Consider the following 17,159-nt stretch of genomic DNA (forward strand, 5'->3'; position numbering starts at 1 on the left):
GCCAATCTAAGGGCTACAAAATAACAAGGTAGTTAAACAAACTTTCCCTAGAAGGAGAGAGAAGAGGATGAAATTCTACACATAAATAACAAGGGAAAAAGTGGGGATGCTTTCTATAGTGCGCACTGGGCATTCTTTATGTAGTGCTTTTTCCACATTGACTCCATCATTACACCATCATACATATCTTCCAGTTCTTGAAGTTTTATGGAAAATTTGCTTCCACTTCTTTCTATATTGAAACTGACCATGTGAATGATGCCCTCAAGTTTCTCATTGAATCACATTTCTTTTAATCTGATGCAGCAAAATCCAAAACTTGCTTGTTACATCTTTTAATTGTGATTAATTTGTCAATCAAATCATGGTTATTACAATAAATTATGGCCAAACTTAAGTAACATATGCATATAAAAGGCTTTGGTTAAGGCACAGCTAAGGGGGGTTATCTTTAAGTTTTTAAAAAATAACAATAAAAATAAAAATATTAAACATTCTCAAAGAATGATACTTTGACAAAGATACAAGCTTTGGGGTGAAAAAGGTAAACTAACTTTATCATCTCCATCCATTTTGCTCTGCATTCAAACAAGTCTCAGAAAAAAAAAAACAAAAACAAAAAAGTACACAAACTGCAACTTATACATATATATACACACTTCATTTTGCAAAAAACCAAAAGACAAGGTTTGAGCAACTACCATTGTTTTGTATAATGAAGTTGTGGAAGACTCCCCTGACATCTCAGGTAAGCTCTCTCTTCCATTAATCTTCCTCCCCTCTTAATTCTACAAACTGTTTTTGATGCACCTATAAAAGCATTGCTCTTTGGCAGTTTTGTTACATGATTTTTTCTCTCTTATTTTTCTTGTTGAATTTACCCTATTGGGTCTGCTTGCTTTCATCCAGAAACCAAAAAAAATGCAGGCAATAATTACCGAAATCCCATCAGAAACTCTATTTTTTGTTTTTGTTTTTTCTATGTTGCAGTTATCTGAGATGCTGATGGCAATAGTCGTTGTGGTTTTATTGGCCACAACAAAAGGAGTTAAAAGCCGCAAGGCCCGGGAAGATTTAGACTACTTTGAGTACTGCGCCATGAGTTGCAGAGCCCACAGTGCTTCCTTGGCAGAGTTTGGAGGAGTTGGTGATGGAAGCACATCAAACACCAAGGCTTTTCAGGCTGCCATCAATCATCTCAGTCAGTATCAATCTGATGGTGGGGCACAGCTCTTTGTTCCTCCTGGTAAATGGTTAACAGGCAGCTTCAACCTCACCAGCCATTTCACCCTCTATCTCCATAAAGATGCAGTTCTTCTTGCTTCTCAGGTTAGAAAATTTTGATGGACAATCTCTCTTAACACAAATGGATGGTTGTTTACATTTGGGTCTTTGTAAATGAAACTAAATCCAAAAGGGTGGAAGAAAAATGCATTCTTGTTGTGATCAGAATAATTTTTATTTGAAGGAAGGATTGAAAAATGAAAAATAAAAATAAAAAACAGAGCATATCCGTGACTGCATGCAGGACAGATGTGCAGAGAGTCAAATCCAAAAATAACCTTCCAACCACATGTTCTTTTTCAAACTAAAGTGGTTGTTGTAAGATTTTTAAGGTCATCATTTTTGTGTAACATATGTTCTAGGTGTTCTGGTGCATCTAGTGTGCATGATGATGAACATGTTTTGAACCTTTTTTTGGGTTTTTTTTCTTCTATTTTCACAATTTTTCTAGGAGGAGAGTGAATGGCCGGTGATCCAACCACTTCCATCGTACGGTCGAGGGAGGGACACGGACGGTGGGAGATTCATCAGTCTGATATTTGGAACCAACCTCACTGATGTTGTAATAACAGGTAATTAACAAGCATGTAATGTGATTAAGTTATGGGATTGAAGTTGTTGTAGAGTTGCTTACACTAGGTACATTTTGATATTAGGGCACAATGGCACCATTGACGGTCAAGGTGAATTATGGTGGCAAAAATTCAAGAAGGGAGAGTTAAAGTACACCCGACCGTACCTGATCGAAATCATGTATTCTGAAAATATCCAAATTTCCAATCTCACTTTGATTAATTCTCCATCATGGAACGTCCATCCTGTTTACAGCAGGTTCCTTTCTCCATCCTGCCTTTTTTTTTACATTTTGGAAAAAGCAAAAAGGTTCCTTTCTCCAGCTTTCTTTTTCAAAAGTGAAAATTTTTTTATGTCTAAAACCTAAAAAACCTTTTTTTCTTCTCTCTTTTGTCAGTAAAAGAAGTAAAAAGCATCAAATTTGCTGCGGCAGCATGCATGAAATGTGTAACTCATAAAGTTTGATCCTTTTGAATTCTAAGATTTGTTGTAATAAAATGCAGCCATGTTCTTGTTCAAGGCATTACAATTCTTGCACCAGTGACATCTCCAAACACAGATGGGATCAACCCAGGTAAGCATAATGCGTTTCATATACACTACTTTCTTGCTTATCTGCACAAAATTTAAGGCACACTTTGCTGTCCAAAATAGTAGAAGTGCTTTTGAATTGCTAATATAAAACTATGTTTTCAAAAGTTACTATTGCCAACTGCTAATTTTTACTCTACTATAGTTTTCCCATAATTATCATGCATATAATAAAGTTGATTTTGGTTTATCTTGTGTAGATTCTTGCACAAATACCAAAATTGAAGACTGCTACATTGTCTCTGGGGATGATTGTATAGCAGTAAAGAGTGGTTGGGATCAGTATGGTATTGCTTTTGGGATGCCAACTAAGCAGCTTGTGATAAGACGGCTCACATGCATTTCTCCATTCAGTGCTGTGATTGCACTTGGGAGTGAGATGTCTGGTGGGATCCAAGATGTGAGGGCAGAGGACATTCTGGCCATTGATTCAGAATCAGGAGTTAGGATCAAAACTGCTGTGGGAAGAGGAGGCTTTGTGAAAGACATATATGTGAGAGGGATGACTATGAAAACCATGAAATGGGCATTTTGGATGACAGGAAACTATGGATCACATGCAGACAATGGCTATGATCCTAATGCTCTTCCTGTGATCCAGAATATAAATTATCATGACATGGTTGCTGAGAATGTAACAATGGCAGCTAAGCTGGAGGGAATACCTGGTGATCCGTTTACCGGAATTTGCATATCGAACGTTACAATTACACTGGCAAAGAAGGCAAAGAAATTGCCATGGAATTGCACTGATGTTGCTGGGATTTCAAGTGGTGTGGTTCCTCAGGCATGTGGGCTTCTGGTAGACCAGGGGCCACGTAATGTTGCAGCATGTAATTTTCCAGAAGAACGCCTGCCAATTGATAATGTTCAAGTTCAGGTGTGCTCTTACAGGAGGAAGCACTGGTGATAGATTGAAACATCCTTGTCTAGGAATTTGTTTCCCATGAACAATGATTGATTATATTACAAAGTTTTATTTATAACAATCGAGAAAAACAATTTGAAAAGTTAAATCGACTGGTTGATGAATGAGAAGTGGCATATTTTTAGGTTCCTAACTACAAAATGATTTATTGAAAAGAACAGATGAAACATTTCTAGCCAAAAATACAACAATGGATTATATATCATACCTCAATTTTCAGAGACTCTGTCAATGTACACCCTCATTGTGAGACGATTATTTTCTTATGCAGAAACAAGTTCTCAAAACAAGGAGCAACAAAAACATCATCATGAAAAACAAAATAATAAAACCAGATTAGAAGCAAATAATGATCTAAAATGTGCAAGATTTAAAAAAATAGAAACAAGAAAACAGCTCTTCAAATCTATTGATTTTATATGATGCGAATAGAAAAATTTCATAACCAAGTCAGTACAACATCCAGAATTTTTGTGCCAAGCTCTAAATCATTTTCCCCAACCTCACTTCAATATTGCTTTGAAGCCTTAACAAATAACAACCATTCGCACATCAGTTACAGGAGAGTGGTTACAGGAGAGTGGTGATTGATGATACATTTGTTACAAGGGGGGAAGTTCTTCATAATACATATATATCTACAGCCGAAGCAAACGCATTTTCCTTTAGTGGGTTGGATCTGGATTGAACTTCACTGTTTCTCTCCAGATGAGCTCTTTGATATGATCTTCAGTGCACGATGGTTGCTCAAAATCAAAATGGAAGGGCCTGGAACAGACGGGCTCATCATTGTTATCATGAAGGGACGACAAGTATGGGTGAGAAAGTGCCTCGTCAACTGCAAACAGATCAAAAACAGAAATCAGGGAAAATGGACTCATAATATGATCCTCTACTTTGAAATGAAACTCTTGAAAATTTGGACCCATTTCTCATACCACTAATGCGTCTATTGGGATCAAACACAAGCATTTTCTCTAGCAAATCCACAGCCCCAGGAGACATATTAGGGAATCTAGCAGCAAATTGTTGCCTCCGGAATTGTGGAAGCTGTTTTACATATCTTCGGGTATTATCGCTTCGAAGAAACCCAAGGCTAGCATCATCAGGTGAACCTATTAACTTTAAACAAAAAGAACAATAACACATTATGTTCCATGTACATCTTACAAGAATGAACATATAAAGGACTTTCGAATAAAGAATAAATAAGCATACGATATAAAAATGGTAAATTATTATAGTACAGAAGACTAATTAAGAGGGTCCCAGAACCATGTGAGATGATATGAACCAAAAGCATGTCATGACTATATTAGTACTATCAGTTTGACAATTTACATGATAATCTTTAGAACATATTGACAACCAATCTTTTACCATGATATCTTAGCACAAATTAACAGCCTATTGACATTAGAACTCAGGGAGGAACGCACAAAGCAAGCATTTCCTGAAGGCTACAATAGCTGACCTAGTTGTCAGACAATTATTAATGACGAAGATACCCCAGGAATCAGAAGAAACTCGGGTGGTTTGCACTATGGTGGCACCTGTGGGTGCCCATTATGAAATATGTCAACTGAACTTGGTCTAGGCACTTTCTCTACCCAGCCACCTAGGTGATCAGGTGTGAATCCTTGCTCAAATGTTATGATTGGACAGGTATTCTCAAGAGAGTGGGAAATTTAGGAGAGAGAAAGGGGTTGGAGGCTGGAGGCAACTATCAAAACAGGTTGGCCATCCAGTTAATCTAACAAATGTCAACCATACATCAAATGAAAAACTAAAATCATGCTTAATTAAATTTTAAGTTCATTTTGAAGTTCCAAAAGTAGTACCTCTGTGATAAGCCTCAGCTGATGGACATAATCTTTCCCAGGAAACAAAGGTTCTCTGGTCATGATTTCGCCAAGTATGCAACCAACAGACCAGATATCAATTGCAGCAGTGTACTCTGAACAATTAAGTAGCAACTCTGGTGCTCGATACCAACGAGTGACAACATACTCAGTCATGAAATCTGTCTCAGTTGTTGTTCTTGCTAGTCCAAAATCTCCGATTTTAAGGTCGCAGTTAGCATTAAGAAACAAATTACTTGGCTTCAGATCACGGTGCAAGACATGGGCTGAATGCACATATTTTAGTCCTCGTAACAGCTGATACAGAAAGTACTGCATAGGATACACAAAATATCAATCTCATGTATGACTTTAAACCCAAGCAAAGTAACGAAACCAGATCGCAATATTATGAATTCTAAACAATATCCGAAACATAGGGTCGCAATTTGATATTTCTTTATGAAAAAGCTGAGAAAAAACTTACAATAATAAAAATATTTAATAACACTTCAATTAATTTGTTTTGAAACGACTTTTTTTTCCTTTAAGATTAACAATAATCACAAATATTTAGTTTTACATGAATTCTCTTCAAGTTCAAGGTATTTGTATATAAGGTTCCATCTACCTCTTTTATTAAAAAATAAAAGTTCATATTCATGAAACTTATGAAACATGCCACTTAAAACCTATAAGAACAGAGAAAAAAAAAAGTAATAGATTATATTATTAAGATCCCCTATGTAATCAAAGTATGCAAAAAGGAAAAAGAGCAAAGAACCACAGTACATTGATAATTTGAACTATATAATTACAATTACAAGGTAAGAAGCCCCAGTGATATTATTGGTGCCAAACCTGACAATGATCATCTGTTAGTGGTTGGTCAGACCGAATGATCTGATGAAGATCGGTATCCATTAGTTCATAAACAATGTATACGTCATTGAAGGTCTCTTTTTTTGGTGGTCGTACAATGTCCTTGATGGAAATAACCTGTGAAGGGAATTAACGAGCTGTAATTCTGAAGAGACCCAAATAGAAAGAGTAATATATGCAGTACAACAGAAGGCCAAACCAGGTCTGGAATAGATAGTCATTACAGAAAAACAAAACTATTTGCCATAAATGACTGATGGTGGGGTGCTGGTAGGAGACTAGGCATAGACGGGCCCCTTCTACAAGCTAACAGGAGAAAAGGCAGAAAATAACAGAATGCTGAAGAATAGTTTTCAGAGAAAACCCAGCATGACAATAAAAGATGCTAAACCCATCATATATTGAAGATGCAGTAATGTATCCTGAAGAATCATTAACGACGTACCAATATCAGCTGTCCTGTCTTTAGCTTGCTTTCAAGTTTCATCCTAAGTAAAAGAGTTGCTTTCATGTTTTGTTATATTACTCTTAGATATAAAACTTACATTTTCATGGTCCATGTGGCGAAGAAGCTTGATTTCTCTTAAGGTCCTTTTGGCATCTATTATATTGTCAAATGCATTACCAATCTTCTTAATTGCAACTTCCTCATGTGTGTCTGCATTGACAGCCGCACTGAAAAGAAAGAAATTGTGTTATCCACCACACTGTATCCCAAAAATCATACTTGTCAAGAAAAAGAAACCATAAGGAAACTCTTTCCTCAGTAATACAAGCAGTCTTCTAGGCTAATCTGCTCTTCACAACACATGATGAGCAGAAGCAAGGCATGAAACCACGCATACCAACTTCATGAACAGCAAAGCAACAATTGCAAAGAATAGATGCCTAATCCAAAAGGAGTGGCTAATAAGCATCAGCTATATTCAAGAAACCAGCTCTGCTGTATGTTAGCATTTGTAACCAAACTGATATAAAACCAACACACACACACAGAAAACAAAATAACAGCATAATAAATTATTGAACCTGTTATGTACAATAAAATGCCCCTCCATTGAAATATCAAATGATTTCAACAACAAAGTACAAATTCTATACAGAGTTTCTTCTTCTATTTTGGGCATGTTTTCTGCAATATAATCTTGAATATCATCCGGACAAAGGAATATCACTCAAATTACTCAACAGACCAAACTCAACATAAAAACATTGAAACCAATTCTAAAGTAAAGCAAAATATATCGATAGAAATGTCAACAAAACCAAGCAAAAGTACAAATATAAAATTAAAAGTGCCCCACATAGCAAAAGAAGCTAAAGATCAATTTTTGAACGTAGAAAGCTTACCAGACAATGCCACATGCACCTCTACCAATAGGCCTAATGGGAGGCACGTACTTGCTAGAGACCTCAAACAAGTTCCCAAACACATTGTACTGCGCGTATCGACCACCATGGGTGAGCACCCTTTTGATTTTAGCATCCGTTGAAGAAGCAGAGCTCGACTCTTTGGCAGCCATGTTCAAACTTCAAACTTGAAACCAAGCAAAGGAAGCTCTTTTCTTTAAAGGGTTCAGAAACCCTGAAGCGGGTGTTTGGGGCTTTAATGGTGCCCGTGATTCTCGACCAAATTCAGCAGAGCATAGTAGGTGATTTTGGATAACAAGTAATGGGTTTTGTGTGAAACTGTGAATGCAATGCAATGCAAAGCTATCTGCTTTACACTTTACCAGAGAGCTTTTGAGCTTTTGATCTGCAAATGGTTTGCAAAATCCGTGACTTTTGAATGAGACTTTTCCTGTTTTCAAAATGGTTTCGATCACGAAATAAGGAAGGAAAAAAGAAAAAATAATAATAAAATAAAATTTGGGTATTTGGTACACGCATGACTGCATCATCAAGCACACGCGTCTCTCTTGACTCTGACCAAAAGCCTAGATTTTCTGGCAGTGGCGCACACACCTGGAAGGAAGGCCTGATTGCTTAAGACATGTCGTATGTAAGTCTGGTCATCTACCCTAGACAACGTGTAGTGGAACTTGCCCTTTTTTTCTTCCTTAGACTTGACTTGGAATTATTTTCTGGATGACTTGCAATATTTAACAAGTTTGAAGCAATGGAAATTGGAAACTTTATTTTGCTAGTGTTCAAAAGTTCTGCATTTCACATTCATATTCACATTTCTGACCCTTTCAATGTTTCCAGGGGATAATATTTCCTCACTCCTAGTCCCCCACAAACTTTTAAAATGATTGGCATTGTAGTCCCCCTCAAACTTTTTCTAGTTTTAGGTTCCACTATCACCAACTACCCATGATATACAATGATGGGTTGGTTTATTAATTGCAAATATGGACAAAACAAAACTCTTTTGGGAAATATTGGCAAGAATAACCTTTGAGCTTACTGTCAGTAATAGTGATGCATTGAACTCAAAGATGAAAGATCACCATCAGTTCAATGAATTGTCACGGTTTCTTCATGTATTTGATTTCATGTGCAGAGACAAAATGGGTTCTGTCTGCATATTGTAGTGAAGGCTTCTTTTTCTGGCAACCCACAGCAACACTGTGTTTGGGCTTTGAGTTCTTCTAATGTAAGCCTGTATGTGAGGGCTTTGGGTTTCTATGGGCTAAGTCTTGTTGTTTGTTCTCGGGCCTATGCCCCCAGGAAGCCTAGAAAATGAGAGGAATTTGACTAGAATTAACTGTTGGGGTTGGGTCGTTGGTGGAGAATGGCATTTGGAATTTTGATTTTATAGGAAACATTCGTGCTCTCATACGTGTTTTTGCATTTTGCAAGACATGTTGAAATATTTATTAGAAGTTCAAGTGCTGTCTAAGTTCCTCACAGAGTATGGACTTTTGTAAAATGCTTTCGTGTGTTACAGATATTTCTGAATAAGCACCTAGTAAGTGCTCTACAAAAACGTTTCATGAACACTATTAAATTTTTATGTCAAACGTTATTAGAAGTGATTTTAATTATATAAAGTGTTCTTTGTGCTTTTGATTATGAAAAGTGTTCTTAGGTCTTCCAAACCCAATCACAAACAGTCAGTGCCACTAAACAGAAAAATAGAAGGAACCCTCTCACTGCTGCACCTTGTCCTCCTAAATCCATCTTCAATCATGGTAATATGAAATTTGCAAAAGGGGATAGCACAATTAGATGAAATATGCAAAAGGGCAATGGATTTGTTAAAAGTTTGCACTCATATCCTCTGTTACTTTTATTTTACCCCGCTATACAGATAAAGATGTTAAGAATATCATGCATTAAGCTTCAGAATGCCACGTACAGCAGCACATCACAGATGTAGCAAAATGAGCCCCCAAATGTCAAAAAATCTGCATGAAGAGAGGAAGGAACAGTCTAGATCACTTTGAAGAGCCAAGAATGTTGATCCACCTCATTCATTGTTAGATGACTATTGTCCTTAGAACTCTATCTTGTATTTATGTTTATTCTATGTGGGATTCCTCTTGGTTATCTGATAACATTGTATCCTTATCATAGTTGATATAGGACTCTATTTGTAATACTGTATAAATCAATACAATATGCCCTCATGATGAGAGTGGCTTTACCCCATACGTTCCAATTCTTTCATGGTATCAAGAGCTTATTGACTTACAGTCTGAAATTTTTCTACTCTCTATATCTCTTTTTTTTAAAAAAAAAATTATTATTTATCCATGGCCTCTTCTTCTGATTCCTATGCTTCTTTTCCCCCTGTCTCTAAAGCTGTTCATATGAAGCTTGATCGCAATAACTATCCCTTTTGTTGGCCCAGATCCTCCTTCTCCTCAAGAGTCACAACCTGCTATCCTTCGTCAATGGTGCCTCCGTCGCTCCTTCTCCTTTTCTTCAAGATGACAAGGGCAAGCTTACTGATGCCATTAATCCTGCTTATGATACTTGGATTCAACAAGACCAATTGGTTTTGTCCTGGATCAATGGTTCTATTCATTCTACGGTTCTCGCCACCGTCACTCGTTTTACTTCTGCTCGATCTACTTGGGTGGCTCTTGAAAACCATTTCGCCTCTCCAAATCAAAATCGAATTTTGCAACTTCGTAGTGAACTCTTCCGTACTGCTCGTGGTGATTCCTCCATTGCTGTTTACTTGGACAAGGTCAATGCTATTGTCGACAACCTCGCGTTATCTGGTTCTCCTCTTCCTGACTCCGATCTTCTTGCTGTCATTATGAATAATGTTGGGCCTTTATATGAGTCTACTGTTGCGTCTGCTCAAGCCCGTGAAACCCTTATTACCTATGCTGATCTTGAGGCTTTCTTGCTCTCTGCTGAACAACGCCATCTTACGCTCCATGCTCCTACCCGTGATGGTCCTGCCACTGCGATGGTTGCTGCCCATGGTCATGCTTCTTCTCGTGGTCGCTGTCGCAATAGTGGCCGTTTTTCTTTCCGTGGTGGACATTCTGGTGGTTCTGTCCCGTGGTTTGGTTCTTCCTTTGCTACTGGACATCTTGGGTTTCGTGGCTCTTCCTCCTCTCATAGTTCTGGTCGTGCTTCTTTTTCTTCTCCTGGTGGCTCATCTTTACAACCTGGTGTTTTGGGTCCTCCTCCTACAGCTGCTGCTGGTTTTTCCTTATCTTCTGCTTCCTTTTTTGGTTTGCTTATTCGGTGCCAAATTTGTGGACGTTATGGGCATTCTGCTTTGGATTGCTACAATCGTCTCAACATGTCGAATGAAGGTCCTCAACACCTTACTGCCATGACTGCTCAACAATCCTCGTCTCCTCGTCCTTCTAATTGGGTTGTGGATACTGGGGCCAACTCTCATATCACCAATGATCTGGGTAACTTGTCTCTTTCCCGAGAATATCATGGCCATGATTCTGTCGATGGTGTGCTTGGTGGAACAGGTTTGCCTATCACCTATATTGGCTCCTCTAGTCTTCCTCCTAACAACAACTCTATTTTTTCTCTTACTGATATCCTTCACTGCCCTACTGCTTCTTGTAATTTATTGTCCGTTAATAAATTTTCCAGGGATAATAACTGTTTCTTCACGTTTTATCCCAATCATTTTTTGGTATAGGATTCGCGGACGAGGAAGACTCTTTTCCGGGGCACCAGTAATCTTGATCTCTACTATCTTCCATCTAGCATGTCATCTCCTGGTTGTATTGCATATCTTGGTGTTCGTGTTGTTGGTCATATTTGGCATTCGCGCCTTGGTCATCCTTCATCTCCTATTTTAAAATTTTTATTATCTAAAAATAAGTTGTCTATTGATGGCACTCAGACTTTTGATAATTTTACTTGTCATTCTTGTCCTTTAGGAAAAAGTGTTAAGCTACCATTTCAGTCTTCTTTGTCTGTTACGCATGCTCCTTTTGCACTCATTCACTCTCATGTATGGAGTTCGTCTAATAAATCAGTTTATGGTTTTCAATATTATGTTCTTTTTGTTGATAATTTTTCTCGCTACTCGTGGATATTCCCTATGCACTTGAAATCTGAGGTTTTCTTTTTGTTTGTTAAATTTAAGACACTTGTTGAGAATTTATTTTCTACAAAAATTAAAGCTCTTCAAATTGATGGGGGTGGTAAATATACTAGTCGTATTTTTCATAATTTTTTGGTTACTCATGGTATTGACCATCGCATTTCTTGTCCCCATCACCCTGAACAAAATGGTTTGGCAGAACGGAAAGATCGTCATATTGTTGACAATGGGCTTACCTTGTTAGCCCATGCTTCCATGCCTCTTGCCTATTAGGCTGAGGCCATGCATACTGCTGTGTATTTAATTAACCGTCTTCCTTCTAAAGTTTTGGGTCTTCAGTCTCTATATCAAATTCTTTTTCATCAAGAACCTAACTTTGCTTTTCTTAAATTTTTTGGGTGTGTATGTTTTCCATATCTGCGGCCTTACAATACTAATAAACTTAACTTACGATCTGTTAAATGTGTCTTTCTAGGCTACTCATTAGATCATCAAGGTTATCGTTGTTTAAACTTGTCCACTAACAGAGTCTTTTTATCACGCAATGTTATTTTTGATGAAATTGCTTCCCCTTTCAAGAGACCAAGGGCGCTCATGCCCACATTTCTTCTTCCTATTCTGCGGATTCTGCACCACCTTTACAAGTGTTTGGGTCTCTTCCCAACCATCAGGCTGCCTCGCAGCCCCATGGCCACCAAATTGTCACGCCCACCTCTCCCAGCCCATCCTCTCCCTTGCCCAATGCCACCAATACTCCCACAACCGTTGCCTCCCAAACAACCCAACACTCCCCACCTAGTTCTCTCCAAGTTTACCGTCACACCCCACATAGGACCGTCCTCACTTTTCCCTCTCCTGAGCCTGACCTTGTTTTACCAAGTTCCTCAAGACACTCATCACCTTCGGCCACTTCTCAGGTAAGACCTTTTACTACTCATTCTATGGTGACTCGTGCTAAAACTGGTCTTCGTAAGCCCAATCCTAAATATGCAAATCATGCTTTCTTGGACTCTTCTATTGATATTGTTGAGATCACTTGTTTCAGTCAGGCTAATAAATTTTAGGAATGGCGCACTGCTATGGGAGAAGAATTTAATGCTTTTCAACGAGCCGGTACTTGGGTCCTTATTCCTCCAAAGCCCACCTTAAATGTTTTGCCAAATAAGTGGGTGTTTCGCATCAAACGCAATTCCGATGGCTCCGTTCAATGTTACAAGGCCCGTTTAGTGGCTAATGGTTTTCATCAGCAAGAAGGGTTGGATTATGGCGAGACATTTAGCCCAATTGTGAATCATTCCACCATTTGTCTTATCTTAGCCTTATCTGTTCAATTTCAATGGCCCATTCGTTAGTTGGACGTTCAGAATGCTTTCCTCCACAGCTATCTAGATGAGAAGGTTTATATGCGTCAGCCCACTGGGTTCATTGACCCCCAATTTCCTGACCATGTTTGTCGTCTTAAGCGTTCTCTCTATGGGCTCAAACAAGCCCCTCGGGCCTGGTTTAAATGTTTCTCCACTCATTTGGAAGATTTGGGCTTCACTGCTTCCACAACCGACTCTTCTTTATTCATCTATCTTAATGGGTCCATTCGAGTTTATTTATTAATTTATGTTGATGACATTTTAATTACAGGCAATGACCCGACCCACATCTCCACACTCATTCAAGACTTAAGCCGTCTCTTCTCCATGAAGGACCTCGGGCCTGTTCATTATTTTCTGGGCATAGAAGTTCTTCGCACTCCTAACGGGCTTTCTCTCACTCAATCCAAATATATAAAGGACTTGTTGACACGCACAAAGATGCAGGACGCCAAACATATTTCATCTTCTGTTGCCAGTGGACGTCGTCTTAGCCTCCATAATGGTGTTCCATTGGATGATCCTTCTGAGTACTGTAGTGTCGTTGGTGCCTTGTAATATCTCACTCTCACACGCCCTGATATTGCCTTTGCTATGAACCACGTCTGCCAATTTATGCACCAACCTACCTCTGCTCATTGGGTTGCTGTCAAACGTATTCTTATCTTAATGCTACTTCCACTCATGGCTTGTTCTATAACCAGGTTCCCTGTCTTTAATGACTTATTCTGATGCAGACTATGCCGGTGATCCTGATGATCGTCGCTCCACGAGTGGCTACTGCTTGTATCTTGGGTCTAATTTAATTTCATGGAGTTCTAAAAAGCAATGAGGTATTTCTCGCTTCAGACCGAAGTGAGTACCGCCAACTTGCTTATACTGCTATTGCAATTTCTTTGTTCCGTGCACTATTCCGTGATCTGCAGCTTTCTTTTTCCTGTCCTAAACTTTGGTGTGACAACATTAGCGCAATCTCCTTGGCCTTCAATCTTGTCTTCCATGCACTTACTCGTCATGTTGAAGTCGATTATCATTATGTTCGTGAAAAAGTTGTGCGGCAGGAGCTTGACGTTCGTTACTTATGACCAAATTGCTGACATTTTTACGAAGGGGTTGTCTATTCCACGTTTCCAGCTGCTGACCTCCAAGCTTCCAGTGCGGTCCTCCTCTGTCAGCTTGCAGGGGTGTGTTAGATGACTATTGTCCTTAGAACTCTATCTTGTATTTACGTTTATCCCATGTGGAATTCCTCTTGGTTATCTGATAACATTATATCATTATCATAGTTGATATAGGACTCTATCTGTAATACTGTATAAATCAATACAATATGCCCTCATGATGAGAGTGGCTTTACCCTATACGTTCCAATTCTTTCATTCACCACCGACTCACTTGTTACAATTCCTTTTGGAACTTTGCTGGGTCGGCAAAGAAGCCACAAGAACCTCCTCAGTCAAACCCTCAACACTATAAAATGAAACCCAATTACCAGCACAAAAAAAATAAAAAGTATACATTGCAAATTTGTCATTTTGTTCTGTGTACGTGTAATATTCATGGCTGAAGAAGTTGCCATGGCAGACACTGAGACCTTTGCTTTCCAGGAAGAAATCAACCAGCTTTTGAGTTTGATCATCAACACCTTTTACAGCAACAAAGAGATCTTCCTTCGTGAGCTCATCAACAATGCCTCTGATGCATTGGACAAGATTTGGTTCGAGAGCTTGACTGACAAGAGCAAGCTCGATTCTCAGCCTGAGCTTGTTATTAGGATTGTCCCTGACAAGTCCAATTGGACCCTCTCCATCATTGACACTGGCGTTGGCATGACCAAATCAGGTGCATACAACATCACTTGCATTTTAAGTTATTTGAATTTTTTTTTAATACAAACAAAATTGGAGGAGGGGGAATCGAACTTATGACCTCAGGTGTAGGGACAATGCTTTTAACCTTCTGAGCTACAATTGAACACTGATACTAGGGTCACCAAATTCATTTACCAATTAAACCAAATTTGATAAAACAAAGAAAATTTGATGACTTGCAGTATTGTTAGTTGAATTGTTTAAATTATTTAGGGGTTTGGATTTGAAATGATACTAGGGTCACCAATTTCATTTACCAATTAAACAAAATTTGATAAAACAAAGAAAATTTGGTGACTGGCAGTACTGTTAGTTGAATTGTTTAAATTATTTAGAGGTTTGGATTTGAAATAATTGCTGGGTTTTTTTCTTCTTTTTGTTGGGTGTAATTTGTGTTAGATTTAGTAAACAACTTGGGGACAATTGCAAGGTCTGGGACAAAGGAGTTTATGGAGGCATTGCACACAGGGGCTGATATGAGCATGATTGGGCAGCTAGGTGTGAGTTTCTACTTTGCTTATTTGGAGGCAGATAGGGTGATTATGACCACAAAGCACAATGATGATGAGCAGTATGTGTGGGAGTCTCAGGCTGGTGGTTTTTTCACCATCAGAAAGGATGTTGATGGAGAACCGCTTGGTAGAAGGACCAAGGTCACTTTCTTCCTCAAGGAAGACCAGTTGGAATTCTTGGAAGAGAGGAAGCTCAAGAAGATGGTCAAGAAGCACTCTAAGTTCATAAGCTACCCTATTTATTTATTGGTTGAGAAGATTGTTGAGAAAGAGATCAGTGATGATGGGCATGAAGATGGTGGGGAGGCTAAGAAGAAAGAAGGGGAGGGGGAGGTTGAGGAGGTGGATGAGGAGAAGGACAAAGAAAGGAAGCCCAAGAAGAAGAAGGTTAAAGAGGTGAGAAATGAGTGGGAGCTCATCAACAAGCAGAAGCCAATTTGGTTGAGAAAGCCTGAGGAGGTTTCAAAAGAGGAGTATGCTTCTTTCTACAAAAGCCTTACCAATGATTGGGAAGACCCTCTTGATTGGAAGCACTTCTCTGTTGAAGGCCAGCTTGAATTCACAGCCATTCTCTTTGTTCCTAAAAGAGCCCCCTTTGACCTCTTTGACACAAGGAAGAAGATGAGCAACATCAAGCTATATGTGAGGAGGGTGTTTATCATGGACAACTGTGAGGAGCTCATGCCCGAGTACCTCGTGTTTGTGAAGGGTGTTGTGGATTCGGATGATCTGCCACTTAACATTTCTCGTGAAATGCTGCAGCAGAACAAGATTCTCAAGGTTATTATGAAGAATTTGGTGAAGAAGTGCATTGAGTTGTTCAATGAGATTGCAGAGAATAAAGAAGACTATCTCAAGTTTTATGAGGCTTTCTCTAAAAACCTCAAGTTGGGAATCCATAAGGACAACCAAAATAGGGGTAAGTTGGCTGATTTGCTCAGGTACCACTCCACAAAGAGTGGTGATGAGATGACCAGCTTGAAGGACTATGTCACAAGGATGAAGGAGGGCCAAAATGAAATTTACTACATAACTGGTGAGAGCAATAAGGCAATCGAGAACTCGCCCTTCTTGGAGAGGCTCAAGAAGAAAGGGTATGAAGTGATCTTTATGGTTGATGCCATTGATGAGTATGTTGTTGGGCAACTGAAGGAGTATGATGGGAAGAAGCTTGTCTCGGCAACCAAGGAAGGGCTTAAGCTTGAGGACGAATCAGAGGAAGAGAAGAGGAAGAATGAGGAGCAGAAACAATCATTTGAGAACTTGTGCAAGACAATGAAGGACATTCTTAGGGATATAGTAGAGAATGTGGTGGTGTCTAATAGAATTGTGGATTCACCTTGCTGCTTGGTGACTGGAGAATATGGGTGGACAGCGAACATGGAGAGGATCATGAAGGCTCAGGCATTGAGGGACAACATCATTAGTTACATGGCTAGCAAGAAGAAAATTTAGATCAACCCTGACAATGGCATAATGGAGGAGCTGAGGAAGAGGGCTGATGTCAATAAGAATGACAAGTCGGTGAAGGATATCGTGTTGCTGCTCTTTGAGACTGCTCTCTTGACTTCTGGCTTTAGTCTTGATGATCCCAACACATTTGCGGGGAGGATTCATAGGATGCTGAAACTAGGTTTGAGCATTGATGATGATGATCCCGGACTAGACGGCGATGTCGACGTGCCACCATTGGAGGAGAATCAGATGGAGGAAGTCGACTAAAAAGCGATGCCTTTGTGACACTAAAAACTTCTACAAGCAGTTCGCTTCAGTCAACAAGTATATATAGAAAGGTAGATTGGGTTTCTTTTCATGTCGTGTAGAGTGTTTT

The 17,159-nt window shown here is 39.0% G+C and overlaps 2 protein-coding genes and 1 pseudogene across 2 annotated transcripts; 2 read left to right on the forward strand and 1 right to left on the reverse strand.

The window, feature by feature from the left end:
• The first annotated feature begins 438 nt into the window (after positions 1-438).
• Positions 439-3,559, forward strand: LOC103337561 (Pectin lyase-like superfamily protein). The gene is made up of 6 exons (XM_008240724.2): positions 439-748; positions 991-1,329; positions 1,736-1,856; positions 1,941-2,115; positions 2,361-2,431; positions 2,649-3,559. Exons 1-6 carry the CDS (start codon positions 716-718, stop codon positions 3,356-3,358), a joined length of 1,449 nt encoding a protein of 482 aa, XP_008238946.1. The 5' UTR covers positions 439-715; the 3' UTR covers positions 3,359-3,559.
• A 214-nt stretch (positions 3,560-3,773) lies between these two features.
• On the reverse strand, positions 3,774-7,989 carry LOC103337562 (mitogen-activated protein kinase 4-like). Its single transcript, XM_008240726.3, has 6 exons — positions 7,450-7,989; positions 6,645-6,774; positions 6,079-6,216; positions 5,218-5,550; positions 4,315-4,498; positions 3,774-4,214 (listed from the first exon to the last, which is right to left on the reverse strand). Exons 1-6 carry the CDS (start codon positions 7,620-7,622, stop codon positions 4,042-4,044), a joined length of 1,131 nt encoding a protein of 376 aa, XP_008238948.2. The 5' UTR covers positions 7,623-7,989; the 3' UTR covers positions 3,774-4,041.
• Positions 7,990-14,504: 6,515 nt separating this feature from the next.
• Positions 14,505-17,050, forward strand: LOC103337563 (heat shock protein 83-like; annotated as a pseudogene).
• The last annotated feature ends 109 nt before the right edge of the window (positions 17,051-17,159 follow it).

The sequence above is a fragment of the Prunus mume genome, linkage group LG7 (genome assembly GCF_029339155.1).
Source record: "Prunus mume cultivar Tortuosa linkage group LG7, ASM2933915v1, whole genome shotgun sequence".
Lineage (NCBI taxonomy): Eukaryota > Viridiplantae > Streptophyta > Magnoliopsida > Rosales > Rosaceae > Prunus > Prunus mume.

Coding starts and splice junctions, on each gene's coding strand:
- LOC103337561 (XM_008240724.2), top strand. CDS start 716: ATGAAGTTGTGGAAGACTCCCCTGACATCTCAG. Junction 1,330..1,735: donor CAGTTCTTCTTGCTTCTCAG/GTTAGAAAATTT, acceptor CAATTTTTCTAG/GAGGAGAGTGAATGGCCGGT. Junction 1,857..1,940: donor CACTGATGTTGTAATAACAG/GTAATTAACAAG, acceptor TTTTGATATTAG/GGCACAATGGCACCATTGAC.
- LOC103337562 (XM_008240726.3), bottom strand. CDS start 7,622: ATGGCTGCCAAAGAGTCGAGCTCTGCTTCTTCAACGGATGCTAAAATC. Junction 6,217..6,644: donor GCCACATGGACCATGAAAAT/GTAAGTTTTATA, acceptor TTCCCTTCACAG/GTTATTTCCATCAAGGACAT. Junction 5,551..6,078: donor TAACAGATGATCATTGTCAG/GTTTGGCACCAA, acceptor TATCCTATGCAG/TACTTTCTGTATCAGCTGTT.